Here is a 14501-nt window from a genome sequence, read left to right on the forward strand (position 1 = left end):
ACAGACAGACAATTTGGTAATTAATTCCTGCTGGCAGCAGCAGAAAAACTAAGGGGTTAATTGTTAGAGTTCCTTTCTGTATTGCCTTGGCCAGGAGAGAATCATGGACTCATTAACTCTTCATGAATTAGGAAGAAAAGAAAGAAAATATTCTATGCAGGCAATGTGCTTGCACACACACACACACACACACACACACACACACACACACACACACACATTCATACACATATACACTCTGGACTCTGGCCAGGCCCGAATACTAGTCTTATCAGCTCCACAAGTGTTCTTACATACTTACATATATGCACACATACCTACACATGGCAAATAGACACTTCCATACATATATTTGGTGGGTGGGGTTGAGCCCCAGATGATACACTTTATTCCTCTCTCTGGCCCTCTTATACCTTCTTGGACAAAAGTTCTTTAACATCATTTCATAAGCAAAATGTTACATAAAAGGAAAGTTACAGAAAGATGTTGATATTAAGTTCAAAGCAGCGTTTCATTATGAGTTCAAAGCAATAGTTTCACGTGGCCTCGCTTTATCACCGTGCATACCTGTGGCGTTATCCTTAGATCTGACCTAGAATGAATGTCTTTCCTTCGTCACAAATTTGTCCCAAGCCTATTTGTCTTTTTGGTGTAATTATAAAAGCTCACTGGATTCCTTATTGTTCGGCCCTTACCTACTATTTTTAGAAAAGTGGGCGCGTTCTACTCTCGATTCTAACTTTATTATATTCTTCTGGCAAAATAAATAAATCACCTCTTAAAACTTTCTCCTTGAAATTATTTGAACCAAACCAGGATTTCTATAACCACCTTAATTCACGGTAGGTGATCTTTATGTTGATCTTCAGGAAATCTACCCAATAGGGTGGGCTGATGCCCAAGAATCATTAGACTGTGTAATGGTGACAGGAAAAGGAGTGTCAGCTGCAAGAAGCAATCCTGAGATGAAGTCTCTTGGGACTTTGCCTCTCAGGGCTCACCCATCTTTAGGCCATGCAGTGAAACGGTGGGCCACCTCCAGGAAAGTCACCTGCTAGCCTTAGCCTCTCCTAGATGGCTTCTGATAGAAGACTGGGAAGGAATGAGAGAGATGGAGGTGTGTGTGTGTGTGTGTGTGTGTGTGTGTGTGTGTGTGTGTGTGTAGAGAGAGAGAGAGAGAGAGAGAGAGAGAGAGAGAGAGAGAGAGAGGTCAAAAGAAGGCAGAGATATTTTTGGTTCCACAGGAACCACAGCACCACCAAAGCTAGGGACACCCATAGCAGCCCTGCCCTCTGAGGCTTCATTCCCTTACTGCTCTGACTGGTATTTGAGGTTAGCCAAAGCTCTCAATATGGCCTTTCAGATTCAGGTCCAGCACACACCAGTGAAATGAACAGCAGTCACTACGTTTGGCATCTGCTGTGTGGCACATGTGGTACAGACACACTGTTGGCTTTCACAGAAACAAAGTGTGGCTCTTTAACGAGAGCCACTAGAGCCTGTGCTTCTGGCAGCGGCTGGCTGCCCTGAGTTCTCTGTTCTTCTGGGATGAGCTCTGACCATAAATTCCCCCCCACCCCCACCCCCTTCCTCTGGTGAAAATTCTGCAGTGTAGGCAGGGATCCAGAGGAGAGAAAAATCATTGCAGCTCCCGGTAGCACTCTGCAGCACCACAGTGGAGGGCACACTGCAGAATGCATGGCTGCTTGCTGTTTCTCTCCAGCAGGTGTGCAGTGACTGTCTGTCAGAGGTAGGGGTCCCTGCAGAGCCCAGTGCAGCCTTTCTGCTGATTCTTCAATGGGTGCTCGGTGTCCTCCAGCTCCCATGGAAATTCTCAGATCCTAATCGCACTTTGCAGCTCTCATGCTCCTGTCAGACATTTTGGTGAAATCGTTCTCCATCACTACAGTTTTCTCAGCTACAAAAGGGCACAGGCAAGGCCTGGTTTGTAAGACCTTGAAGGAAGGCAGATGTGAGCCTCCTCTGAGAACATCACCCAACCTATTGATGAACAAGGGGTTTTTCAGGATTCAGTCCAGGGACCGTCTTCATCAGGCACATACGCCTGTCAACATAGGAGCAAAGGTTCTTTTGGAATGGGAGATGTCATTTAGACCATGTATGCTTGAGACTACGAAATGCAAACAAGATTAATTAATAGGGAAACAGTCGTAGGTCTCACAAAACCAAAGACAATGGTCCTGAGGTGTAGGAAGTGTTTCTAGTCTCCTTTAACACAAGTGGACCCTGCTCGCCAAGGAGACAGGAAGTGTGTGGCCCTAAACATTGATCTTAGGAGTGGCTGTAGCTATTCTGTATCATCAGAGGGAAGACTTCGAGTAATGGAAACCATTGCTTACTCGTCCTTGGAGGAGAAAGAAGGGAAATGGGACGCCATCACCCACTCATGCCTTCACTCATCTGACAGCTACTTCTCCATAGTCTCTGAATTCTTCTATTTGTCTGAGCTGACAGCTCCCCAGTGTGTGGTCCCATAAAGAATAAATCAGAGTCAAATTAAAGATGAAGTGATACAACTTAAGAAAACAGTAAGAAAGCATCGCCAGTCATGTGATAGGGTCGAATTGCATCTGGAAATACCAAGAAAGCTCCTGGGAGAAACTCTAAATACCGCACGAGCTCAATAGTATAAAGACAGCGCTTTTTCATAGATGAGAGGACGCTGGACCCCGTGGCCGCAGGTGGATCAATGGCTCTAAAGCTTTTCCCTTTGGGAGGGTGGAGGTGACCTTTTGGAAATACCAGCACAAGCAGGCAATGCTTCTTGCTGGGACACAGTACACCAGGGCAAAATTCCTGTGTGGCTGATGTCCCAAGACCTACAAGGTGGGTGATCCCAAGAGATGCTAACTACTCTCCTCAAGACCCTTAAGACCCGTACGCCCTTGACAAGGAATATTCAGAAGGATTAATTATCAACCCTAAAACACTTACTAAAGACACAGGAAGAAACAGTGGGGAAAGAGGCTAGAAAGGGGGAAAGGAAGAAAAGGAGGTGGAAGGAGGAAGGAGGAAGGAGGAAGGAGGGGAAGGGTGTGGAAAAGGAGCTTCAGAGTTGGGACATAGAAAAGTGAGGTGAGGAGAGGGGAGATGGTAGAGCTGGAGAGAAAGAGATAAAGAATTGTACAGTGGGGTTGAATAAGGGGTAGGGAGGAAGAGGGAAGGAGAGGGAGGATCTGTGGTGTTTGAAGTTTTAACATGAGCTGTGTTCATCCAGCTCATTGCAGTAGCCCCTGTGGTGGTTCATGTGCCTGAAGCATTTTGTTTATTTTTTTAAATGACTGAAGGAGCAAAAGAATACAAATGAAGAGTAAGGTGGTGTTTTCTTCCCTGGTTTCCTTGACAAACGAAGTTGGTGGCCGACAGTGCTGGGAAAATAATGGCACCCATGATCTGCTCTCTAAGACACAGGGAGCCAGTCTCCTACCTCAGTCTGGTTCCACAGGCTGATGGTGACCCTGACCCTGACCCAAACAGAGGCATGGCTCCACTGCTGTTCTCAAAGCTTCAGGGGAAGAGCAGGATGCCAGAGCCTTGCATGCCACACAAGCCCATCTACCAGTGTTTCTGAGCTCCTGTGACCTGTCAGGAGCCATACTGCCTAGGCTACAGACCAGCCACATTGCTATAAATCAAGGCATCTCCAGATAGAGGGGAACAGCTTAGAGACTCAGTTTGTGCATCTATAAAACAAACAGGATTGTCTTGGGAGTTTTTAGGCTTGATTTTCTTAGGCATTTCAGGTCCCAAGAGTGAGGCTCAGAATGTTTGGAGGACCCTGAGGTTCCCTGCTTTTCCTAGAACAGCTCTACCTCATTGTGTTGCAGATATTGAAATGCTACTCAAGCTTGCATTTGGAAAGACAATCCCACTACTAAGAGAGATTTGTGAATTACTGACTAAGATTCTCACGGGTTCTAAAATTTAAGGTTTCATTACCAAGATTATATTAGCCATCGAAGCCTCTTGTCGATGAGAAATCATCCAATTGTCAAACACTTCAGGAGATTCCTACAGTGAGCAGGGCTAGTAGACACCAAATGAATTAACAAACAAGCTAAGAAAAGAGGGGGCCCATTAAACAGAGGTTCTTGGGAGGTAGAAGGGGATGAGAGAGAGCGCCCGAGTCTGACAGCCTTGAAGCCAAAGCTTTGTGTTGTGGGGCAAGCCTAGGAAGATGAGTGAGAGATAAGTTAGAATCAGGGACATAGGTGAAAGCCAAATGGAGAGAGTGACCCTAGTATCCTAGGACTAGGAGAATCAGGTTACAGAGAGCCTGGACAGGGTGGTACACTGTGAGAGGGAATCAGGAGCACAGCAGAGCCAGGTGACTGTGGGACATGAAGACTACAGGAGGAGCTTCGATTGATCTAAAGTGCAGTGAGACAGCATCATGGCAGGTTTGTATAGAGGGGGCTGCTGTGATCTGACAGTGCACTGTCACACCGCACACGCGGAGCCAAGAGGAAGGCAGAGAATGAAATGAGCACTAGTGGAACCCACTGGTTGTCAGGGTGGTGCAGATAGGACAGGAAGGAGACCCGAGGATAAGCCGCTGGGACCGCGTGGAAAAGGCTAGTGTGGCAGCGAGGAAAATGAAAACAAGATTCTGTGATCAGCATGCACATAATCGAGGGTCATTTTGGGTAAGATGTGGTTTTCGATAGACCCAAAATACGCATGCTCCTCTTTGAGAAGGCTTATTGAGAAAGTTTTCAATCTGGGCAATCTCCAGATTAGAAACATTAAAAAAAAAAGATGTAGATTATAGTATTAACTCTTTGATTTTAGGGGTGTGTGCAGTAACACCTGCTGACAGATCTGACCAAGCAATTACGTGAACACAAGTGGAAGGGATACATGCTCAACTCAAGGACCCAGAGGCCAATGATCAATGACGGTGAAGGGCCTTCCAAAGACTCAGAATTGTGCCTCGGACTTCAGAGACTGCATTAGAACACATCTTTCTCCCTGCTAGGAAAACAAGACCAACATATAAAAAGTGTTTTACCAACTAAAGAAGACTTGAGGTCTTAAGGCTAATAGCAAGTTCAAATCCCATCCCCAAGACTTAGGATATGTCACATAATCTTCTCTAATTCAAAAACAATGCTTACCAGCTTCCTAGTAGGGATTACATGAGATTTGCAAATATTTTGCTATAAAACATGGCACACATGGTAAGGGAGATTGCTGACCCTAAGTACAGGAAGGAAAGGGAGAGGGCAAACATGTGAGCAAATCAAGCTGTCTAAGAGGAAAAAGGATGAGGGGGAAGAGCCTCCTGATCAAAACTCACCAATGGCTTCTCAGTGTCTAAACCCACGGCTGTGGGCCCCATTCCACCATAAACTTGTAATAAACAAAACCACAGGCATTGTCTACAAATCACCCATCACTTCTTTCTTCCCACCCTAACAGACATGGAGGAGCAAAGTGAAAATGTTTACTATTTGGTTCTAAGCCCAAAGTTTAAATCCAAATTTACAAAGAAAAATGCCCTGATACTTAAAGATACATGAAATGAGCCAGATCCTTCCTCCCAGTCAATCACAATTCTGCGTCACATTTGGTACCGCTTTTCAGGAGCCCATTCCATCCCTCAGTGGCATCATAGGATCTCATCTCCTGCTGCAGTAGGGATGTGGGTTTACTCTTTTTCAGAGTCTGCATCATGACCATTAGAGTGCACACCTCTTAACAGGCTTCCAACTTTGAACAAGTTCAATGTGAGTCATATACTGGGTAAGCATAGTATACTAAAAAGACATGTATATTTCATTCATCCCACAACTACTGATAATACATCACCGAGAGGGAAAGAAAACTAAAATCAAATTTACTCTTGATTAAATAAGCGTGAACATATCGATGCCATGCTAACGATAGAACTTTGTACCACGGATGTCCTAGCAAGAGCATGGAGTCGCAACTGCTTTGAAGACAGAGGCAAGAATTCAAAGGGGAGCTTGAGCAACACAGCAAGAGCTCACCTCTTAAATAAATTTCTCAAAATTTGCCTCATGGCACAGAAGGCAAGGCAAGTTAGATAATATGTGATTAAACTCATTGGTTCTCTGAAAATTCAACGAAGATCTCCTCTGTGCCAATCCAGGGTAGATGGTCAGGACCTCTTATTCTCAGGGAGCCTCTAGTCCAGTTGAAGAGACAGAGTGTCAGGGGGGTGATGACACTACAGGGAAGCAAGGACATACCAAAGCGTGTGAAGCATGGAGGTGACAAGTTGACAGACATGGTTCCTAGGAACACCATTTTAAGATGTTCCCTCTGTCAGGGGAGGCAGAAGACCCAAGACCCACTTACAAATGTCTCTATCTTTATTTGTGTCCCATCTTATGAGCTAGAGTTGACCTACTCACCATCTTGGCTATCTCTTTCAAGCGTCACAATTCTGTGAAGTTTTATATAAGCCAATTCACTCGTTTCGGTCCAAGTCAAAACTTAGGCACGTAACCCTTGGCAGTGCCATCCACATGCACTCCAGAACAAAGAGCTGGAGAGGCAGAGGAAGCCTGGGGTTTGCAGAACACAGAGGTGGCCTTGGTGGCCGTGTCTGTCAGACAGGTGGACGATGACTGACTCTGTGAGGGGCTCTGATATGGGTGAAAGGCATAGTTGGAATATAAATAGTCAGTATCTTCAGTAAGTCAATGATCAAGGAGAAACTAGAAACTATTGCAAAGATCAGCTATGACTCCCAGCCTGCAGGCCTGGGGCAAGCTGCTTGATCTCTCTGGAGAATGATTCTGGACTTTGGCCAGGTTATTAATTGAGCACTAACCACCAAGACCAAAGGAACTCCCCATCAATTAGTGGGTCTGATAGCCCATGAGACTTAAATCCTCCAGAGTACTGTGTCTTTCAGCCAGGTGAATGCCTCAAGAAAAAGGACCCACAGGGGACTGGGGACACAAAGGTTAGAACACAAATATGTGTCTCATCGAGAGAAGACGATTTCCTAAACTTCCCAGGCCCCATATAGAACACAGACTTTTCACAGTAGCTTAATGACTCCAAACAGCATGTAGACACACTGTACCACAAGATACAAACAATAGACCCATCCGAGGGGGTGGCACATGGTGCCTCTGGGTGGTGAGGTACCTGGTGATTTTTTTTCTTCCTTTAGAAAAATAACCTATGCTATTTGAATAATAACATAATAATAATAAGCCCATGATATCATTATAAATAGGAAAGCAACTATATTTAAAGGTCAGAGGAAAAGTGCTAAAGGGGAGAGAGTAGTGCTGACATCGGAACAGTAGCTGGCTTTAAGGAGATGGCAGAGGGAGTTTAAAAGCTGCTACAGGTTTTGGGTGGAGCAATTCAAGACCCAGAAAAGGTAGAAAGGCCCAGCACTTAGGAGTCTATGCTCCAGAGTCAGTCCTTAAGCTGAAGGGCCAGCTCGGCCACTCTTCAGGTAACCAACTTGGGACAAAGTACGAACCCTTCTGTTTTTCAGTGTCCACACTTATAAAACGATAAAGCAATATTATCTGCCCCTAAGAGTGTCCTGAGGGCTCAGAGAGTAAAGAAAAACACACGTCACAGTGTCTGGCATATAATCAATGGCCACTAGACTCTAGGGCTCAAAATCCAGCCCAGCTTGGGTGAGGAACCTTTCCTGGAGTTGAACTCCTAATGAAAATTAAAGGATCCTCGGACAATGTGGTCCACAGAAGCAGGCATTGGGAGGTCTAAGCTGTGAAGTTCAAGGTGAAGAGACCAAGATGCATGGGTTCAGACATGTGACCGTCCCCTTTACAAGATGAGAATGACGTCACAGATGGTCATGTAGCAGATTTAGTACCAAATGCCCACACAGCACTTAGCCACACAAGTTTTCAACACACATTCATTACTATAAACATTCAGTAATTCAATGACTATGAAACAAGCTGCCAGTTTCCTGTATCCATGTAAGCTTAGCCACTACTTATGGAAGGGCATAGAGACTTATTCATGAAAGGACTCTATTTCTAGATTCAACTGGATGGAAAATGCCTATGCAAAGTCTAGGAATCATGGAACTGGCTTTAAGCTGTTGGTTGGTGCGCCATGCAGAACAGTGGTGGGGTCATCACCCTGAGGAGTCACAAGGCAATGCCATGGTCAGAAACTTGCTAGACCCATGAGCCAGGAGGTGACGATTCTTCAAAACTGTTAACTCCTTCTTGAGCCTGTCTCTACTGCTCTGGGAAAGCTGAAGGCGGTGGTTTACCCTTGGGTGGGATACAGAATCCTGTGGATATGGCTGGCTGCAAGCTACAAGCACACACAGTTACGTAGCCCCTGGCATCCACAAAAAGACATGGTAGTAGGCAGATAATACCAGCAACGGGAAGAACACTTCCTATTCCTGCTGGTCATTTCCTGTCTGCTTGGCTGTAAGCTTAGCTACTTGGCGATGTCATCTCATGAACTTATCATGCGAGCCACTGCTGGCTGTCAGACCATTTTACAATTTAAAAAAGGAAGTCCTTCCGTGAGTAAGAAATAGGGTCTAAGGTACACTTAGAATAGGAAGGTGGTTAATTGCAAAGGCTCTGTAGCAGCATCTCAAACGGACTTTAATCCTTTTGGGGACCAGTCACACATATGCTGGTACCCAGGATCAGGGAACAGGTGAAATCTCTCAGGGCAGTAAGCATAGGGAAAGCCAAGGTGGCCATGACATTATCTAGTAATTCCTGAGAAAGCAGAAGACCAAGAGAAAAAGTGTAGGTTGTATCCCACCTGTTACGCAGGAGCCTCCAAGCAGCAGGAATCGAATGTGTTGCCAGGAGTCCCAACTTCAGGAGCAAAGAACTATTGCTAGTGAAGCCAAGAGTCTGGCTCTGCTCAGTAAGACCGGCTACCCCACAGATCACTCTCTCTAAGATTCCCAAGTGCTGAGAAGGGAGATGCATTTGTTACTTTCTTTCAAGGTCTCTCGGTAGACCCAGGTAGGCTATAAATGACCATTACTCCTCATGGCTCTGGCTTGCATTGTTCTGACAAGGCTAGGTCAGGACAGTTCCCTGTTCCATCGTTCATACCTGGAGTGACTTTTCAAACCACTGCCAGCATTTGTCCACCCACCAGGCAAGTACCAGGAGGACAGGGCCAAAGCTTCCTGACTTGAAATTGCAGATACTCAGATTCAAATAATATCTCCTTAACCTTTGGTGAGCCTTGGGTTTTCTTGTCAGTTGAGAGGATGCCTCGGTCATCTGTTGTATGGATTAAATGAGATGATTCTATACTGGAAAGGCAGTGGGGGCCGTATTAAAGAGCCAAAGTTGGAGCGCCACCATTTACAGTCTGATCCTGGCTCTACCACTAGCTGTTTATCTTTAGACATGTTGCTGAACCTTTCTGAGCCTCAGTGTTCTCAACTGTAAAATGGGAAGAACAGAACCCATGCACGTAGGGGTTTTGTGACGAGCAAATGCGTTCAGACTTACAGAGTGCCTGGCACTGCACCTGTCACATTAGTGGCTACTCTGTAAGTGGGAGTTGTTATGATTAATGTGTAGAAAGCCCTCGGCATGGTAAAAATAAGTATTCAATAAATGGTGGCTGTTATTCTTGCTAGGAACATGCTCCTCGGAGGATTTTGTGCACATTTATCTCCTTGAAAGCAATAAAAATGAAGATGTTAGAGAAGAAGCGTGTCCTTAAGTAAATGTCAGTCATAGCTGGGAGAAGCCACGGCTTCTCTTGTCCCTCCAGGGTAGCCAGGACCTCTACCTGCCCCGCCTGTGCACAGGCTCTCTTCAGCTTCCCGTGGACCTGCCCTTCACACAGCCATCCACCCTCTTAGCACATGTTTATCAAGCACCTACAGGGAGGTCAAAGGAGGGCTGGCAACCCAGGCACGGAATGCAAGAACTCCAGCTACATCCTCTCTGGTTACAGGGCGATGAGCAGTACACATGAGGTTAGTGTGCACACAAATGATTATTTAACGACAGCTGGATTTGCATCCTAAAAGTTGTGATGGTAGGGGTCTCCTGTGGTATCATTAAACAGATATAGCCACTTTCCCTCAGTCCACCTCCCCGGCAGTCATTACTTCAGTGTCTATTAAAAGTCTGTTTTAATTTCAAGAGGCCTGTGCAGATGGAATTGTGCAAAGCAATGTTTTGAGACAGTCTGTTTTGTTTTGTTTTGTTTTGTTTTGTTTTTTGGTTCTTTTTTTTTTTTTTTCGGAGCTGGGGACCGAACCCAGGGCCTTGCGCTTCCTAGGTAAGTGCTCTACCACTGAGCTAAATCCCCAGCCCCTTGTTTTTTAACCACTGATGTGTGCCAATGTTTTCTTCTTCTTTTTTATTGTTGAGTAGTATTTCACATGTTGGATGTCACATAGCTTGCTTAACCAGACATCTATGGAAGGACTGTATCTGTCTCTCTGGGGTTATTTGAAAAAAAATGAAAAAGCTGTGATGAACGCTTGACAAATACTGTCATGGAAATCTCAGACGGGAGTCTTGATGTGTTCTAGCGTTAGGGACCTAGCAACGGAGGAAGGCCTTGTCATGGCTCCTTAAAGAAATGCTATTTAAGGTGGATGTTCACAGACGGAGTTGGCTGAGTGGTGACTGAAGGGAGAGGAGTTGGTTTAGGTAGACAGGCACTTTGTTTGGAGGTCCCACACCCAAGGGCACCTTGCTCACTATGGGGATTAAGAGACAACGGCAGTAACGGCAGGCTGAACCCTCAATACTCTCGCTCAAAGGAAACTTGGCTAAGAGGTTAGACCTTGGTGACGGTGGCTTCTCCCTTTTCAGGCACTTCCTCACTGCTCTTAAAGGCTGTCTGGCCTCCAACGCTGTTCCCACCGATGCAGTGGCCGTGTTTCTAGCTGAGCACCTCTAAATAATGACTGCAGCTGTGGCTCAGTCCCCGTAAGTGGATTTCAGCCGAGGCTGCAACGCAGAGCTCAGCCCTCTGAGTCTCCCTGATGCCTCGATTCTGCCCTGGTCATCCCCTTCTGGGTTTTGTGAGGCTATTTAAGGAGTTAAGTTTCCCTCACTGAAACACAGAGAAGCGCCATGGAAGAAAATAATGGCCGCAACGGAGAAGAAATTTCTGATTGACATAAGTGGAGAAGTTCCCTTAGGAGCATCATGTACCACCAAAGCAGGAGAGCCCCAGGTCATCTCTTACTCTGCCTGTTTACGTGCTACGGCAAGAAGATGTGTTTAAGGTTCCCATAGCCTTGCGCCGCGATTCGATGCTCTGGGAAAAGCAGCCATATGGTCTAGACATAGCAGGTTCCTTTGCAGTTCACACATTCTGAGTGTGGTACTATCCACCAAATGGTACATGTATTGTCTCTTTGCTCAAGACAGGGAACTTCTAGGAGCAGAACTGCTCCTTGGAATCCACTGATAGACGAGCCCAACGGTTCTCTTGGTAGGTCAGATGTTTCATAATTAGCCTAATTCACTGATGATCTGTTCAGTGGTTATGACTACAGTGGCATAATATTTCAACTGCAAGGGAAGCGCTCCAGACAGCTCCTAAGAAGAGCAGTCAGGCTGGGAATGGCCGGCGGGGCTTCCTGTATTAAGAGGAGAGAACCACTACATCCTGCTTGGCCATCCTCCTTGTCTCCCCCATTAGATACTGCTCTAAAGACCTAAGGGAGATGTGCCCAGGACAAGTGTGTGGTTCTTCTTCTCAGTGAGGCTCCATGGCCCAGCCGAGTATGAAAGTGAGGCCCGTGCTCCTAAAGCGAAGCAGCCTTGAGTCTGTCGAGCTTGTGAAACAACCACACCACCGCAGGAGCAAATCGCAGCAAGTGCGATTCAAGGAAGATGGGAACATTAAGAACCCAGCCGGCGAGGTCAACACCCAAACTCCCGAAGACCCAGGCGTAATGGGGAAGACGCAAGCATCCAGGCACCATCACCCCGCCACCTACTCGCTGTCTTTCCCCAGGTCCCACAAAGCGGGAGGCTTCCGCAGCATCTCTATCCAGACCTCCCCCAGTCTCAGGAAGCATTTCCCGGTTTTCAAAAGGAAGAGGCTCACGGCTAGCAAGTCCCTGGTAGAAATGCCAACAGCATCCCCAAGTGCCATCCAGGTCAACGGCAACCTATCTGAACAAGATATCGTGTCCTCTGACCTCGCCTTCCTGAGGCTGGCTCAGCATCTCGAGGATGGGCCTCGAAGGATCAAAATGCCCCACCCATTTCTCCCCAGGATGCCCAAGGTGCAAAGCAACGGGCCTGTTAGCTTCTGCTTAGAATCTGGGACTTGGATGTCCACAGAGAAAGCCACGGCTGCCATTCAGGTTCCTGATGACATTTGTCATAGTCCCACCTGGGAAGCTAGAGAGTCTACTCTCAGCCCAGAAAGCTCGGCGGAAGACAGCAACTCCATACCTGCTTTGATCTCCATGTGTCCGGGGGATGGGCAAAGAGTGATGACGTCAGATCCGGAAAGAGTCCCCCCCTGCTCAAATAACAACAGTAGTGCCAACAACATCCAAGGCATGGAGAAACTCACACCCGAATTGCTTTTGCCCAAAGCCAACCCTGATGACAAAGACCTTGGCCTTCCATCATCTCAGTCAAAGAAGATGTGTGTCCCCTCGCCACCACGGACTCACAGTTCACCCGAGCCAGGCCCCCACACCCAGCCAGCCCACCTAGGAAAAGCTTCTGATTGCCCAGCATCGAGTGACCATCACCAGGACCCGGAGTCACTCAGAAGTAGCAGTGCATTCAAGTCTGTCCCTGTGTGCTGGGAACATGTGACAAAGCTCCCTCACCAGTCAGACACGCCGGAGCTTCAGACAGCTCTTAGAAGTGAGCGCCTCCCTTCCTCCATTCCAAGGCAGGAGAACAGAGCCCAGGGCAGCAGGGAGATAGGTGCCAGTAATCACAGTCACCTGGCGCAGGGAGAGCTCTGTGACCTCCAAGGCCGGCTGCAATCAGTAGAGGAATCGCTACACTCAAACCAAGAGAAAATTAAAGTCCTATTGAATGTGATTCAAGATCTGGAGAAAGCTCGAGCTCTCACTGAAGGGTAAGGTGGATTTCTTTACGGTGAAAAACCACTGAGCCGAGTCATTTTCTGGGAAGGGATGGAGTGAGAAAGCAACATCTCCCCCCGCTCTCCCCCCCAAAAAATCATGCTCTGCTGTTTACCTAGATGATAATGAATGCTCACCCAACCCAACTACTATGTATAGATTTTGCTAATCTTCAATCTTGGCAGCTTCCAACAGACTCCCATGGTTAATCCACTATTGGCCTTGGGCTTGAACAGGTTGGAGAAAGGGACTAAGGAACTCCAGGATTTAAAAAAAAATGGCATTTATAAAGATGGGGGTCTAGTCGATAACTAATGGGGAGAGTGATAGCAGTGGGGACTTCCTGCCCTCTGAGCAAGCTCACACATTTCCCTTGCTTTAGTTCTGTGTGTGTATTGCCAGGAAAGACTTAAGGAGCTCACTAAGCAGGGCTTCCTCTCCACTGAGCAGTTACATGAAAATGAGGCTGCGGTTCTGAGAGAAGCCACAGCATACTGTCCTGAGCTGTGGGCTCGGACCTAGTACGTGGGGCCACAGGCAGTATGTGTTTAGGTGTAGACTGTTCTTCTATCTAGAAAGGCTCTACACACCAACAGAAAAGCAATGGTGGAAGCTCATCAGACAAGGTTGGAAAGAAAGTAGCTAGCTGGCAATGACTACTAAAAATCAACCTGGACCACCTTAGGAGACTGTGCTGACAGAACCAAGCATAGGGATGAGGTGTCTCCATATTAATCTGCTACTGTCTTGTAAAGTTCCCTTCAGGACCACAAGCAGGAAAAACACATGACATTTGAAATCCATTAAACATATACCAAGCATTCCAGGAATGGGAGGTTCCCTTGTCATAACCTCAGCCATCATTTTCCTTGTATCTTCAAGTATCTTGAGGGCATGGTGAATGCTGAGGTGTGGGGACTGTGGTGAGTTGGTAGAACGTGTGTCTCATGTGGCTTTTGCCTGTGCATTTATCCTGATTGTCTTCTCTTACAGGCGGAACTTTTATCGGACTGGCCAGGATCTTAACAACTGCAGCACCTGTCAGAACACGGCATGCATCATATACAGGTACCAGTGCAAACAGTGACCTGCCCTGCAGAGCAGGATGCCTCTGGTCCACAGAACACGCTAGCAAACTGTCTTAAGATAGAGAGCTGAGAAAGGCAGAGACAAGCACCCGAGCCTTAAAACAGAAGGTGTTTGTGCAATGTTTTCATTTGGTTCCGAGGGAGGGACTGTTTCATTTCTTATCCACAAGGTCTAGAATCAAATCCTCTGATGCAATAGTAGGTCTGAGGGCAAGCAGGAGCCATTACCTCTGCATGAACATCTGCATCTTGCCTCAGTTAGTGGTCAAGAGGTGGGTCCAGGAGTTCAGGAAGTTTAGAGATCTGCCTAAGTCATGCAGAACATCTTCAGAGAAGGGGCC

At 46.7% G+C, this 14501-nt stretch overlaps 2 protein-coding genes across 5 annotated transcripts in view; one reads left to right on the forward strand and one right to left on the reverse strand.

Annotated features, from left to right (window-relative positions):
• Positions 1 to 14501, reverse strand: part of Dock2 (dedicator of cytokinesis 2) — a 417576-nt gene that overhangs the window by 164146 nt on the left and 238929 nt on the right. The gene's annotated exons all lie outside the window — the stretch shown is intronic.
• Positions 1 to 14501, forward strand: part of Insyn2b (inhibitory synaptic factor family member 2B) — a 107446-nt gene that overhangs the window by 74997 nt on the left and 17948 nt on the right. The window contains exons 2-3 of one of the 2 annotated variants that reach the window (XM_008767623.4): positions 10818 to 13065; positions 14066 to 14140. In XM_008767623.4, coding sequence (XP_008765845.1) covers positions 11726 to 13065; positions 14066 to 14140 — 1415 coding nt within the window. In that variant the 5' untranslated portion in view covers positions 10818 to 11725. Of the gene's footprint in view, positions 1 to 3149; positions 13066 to 14065; positions 14141 to 14501 lie in introns of those variants that run through there. The other variant, XM_039087144.2, reaches the window with a different exon arrangement.

Source organism: Rattus norvegicus, chromosome 10 (genome assembly GCF_036323735.1).
Source record: "Rattus norvegicus strain BN/NHsdMcwi chromosome 10, GRCr8, whole genome shotgun sequence".
Classification (NCBI taxonomy): domain Eukaryota; kingdom Metazoa; phylum Chordata; class Mammalia; order Rodentia; family Muridae; genus Rattus; species Rattus norvegicus.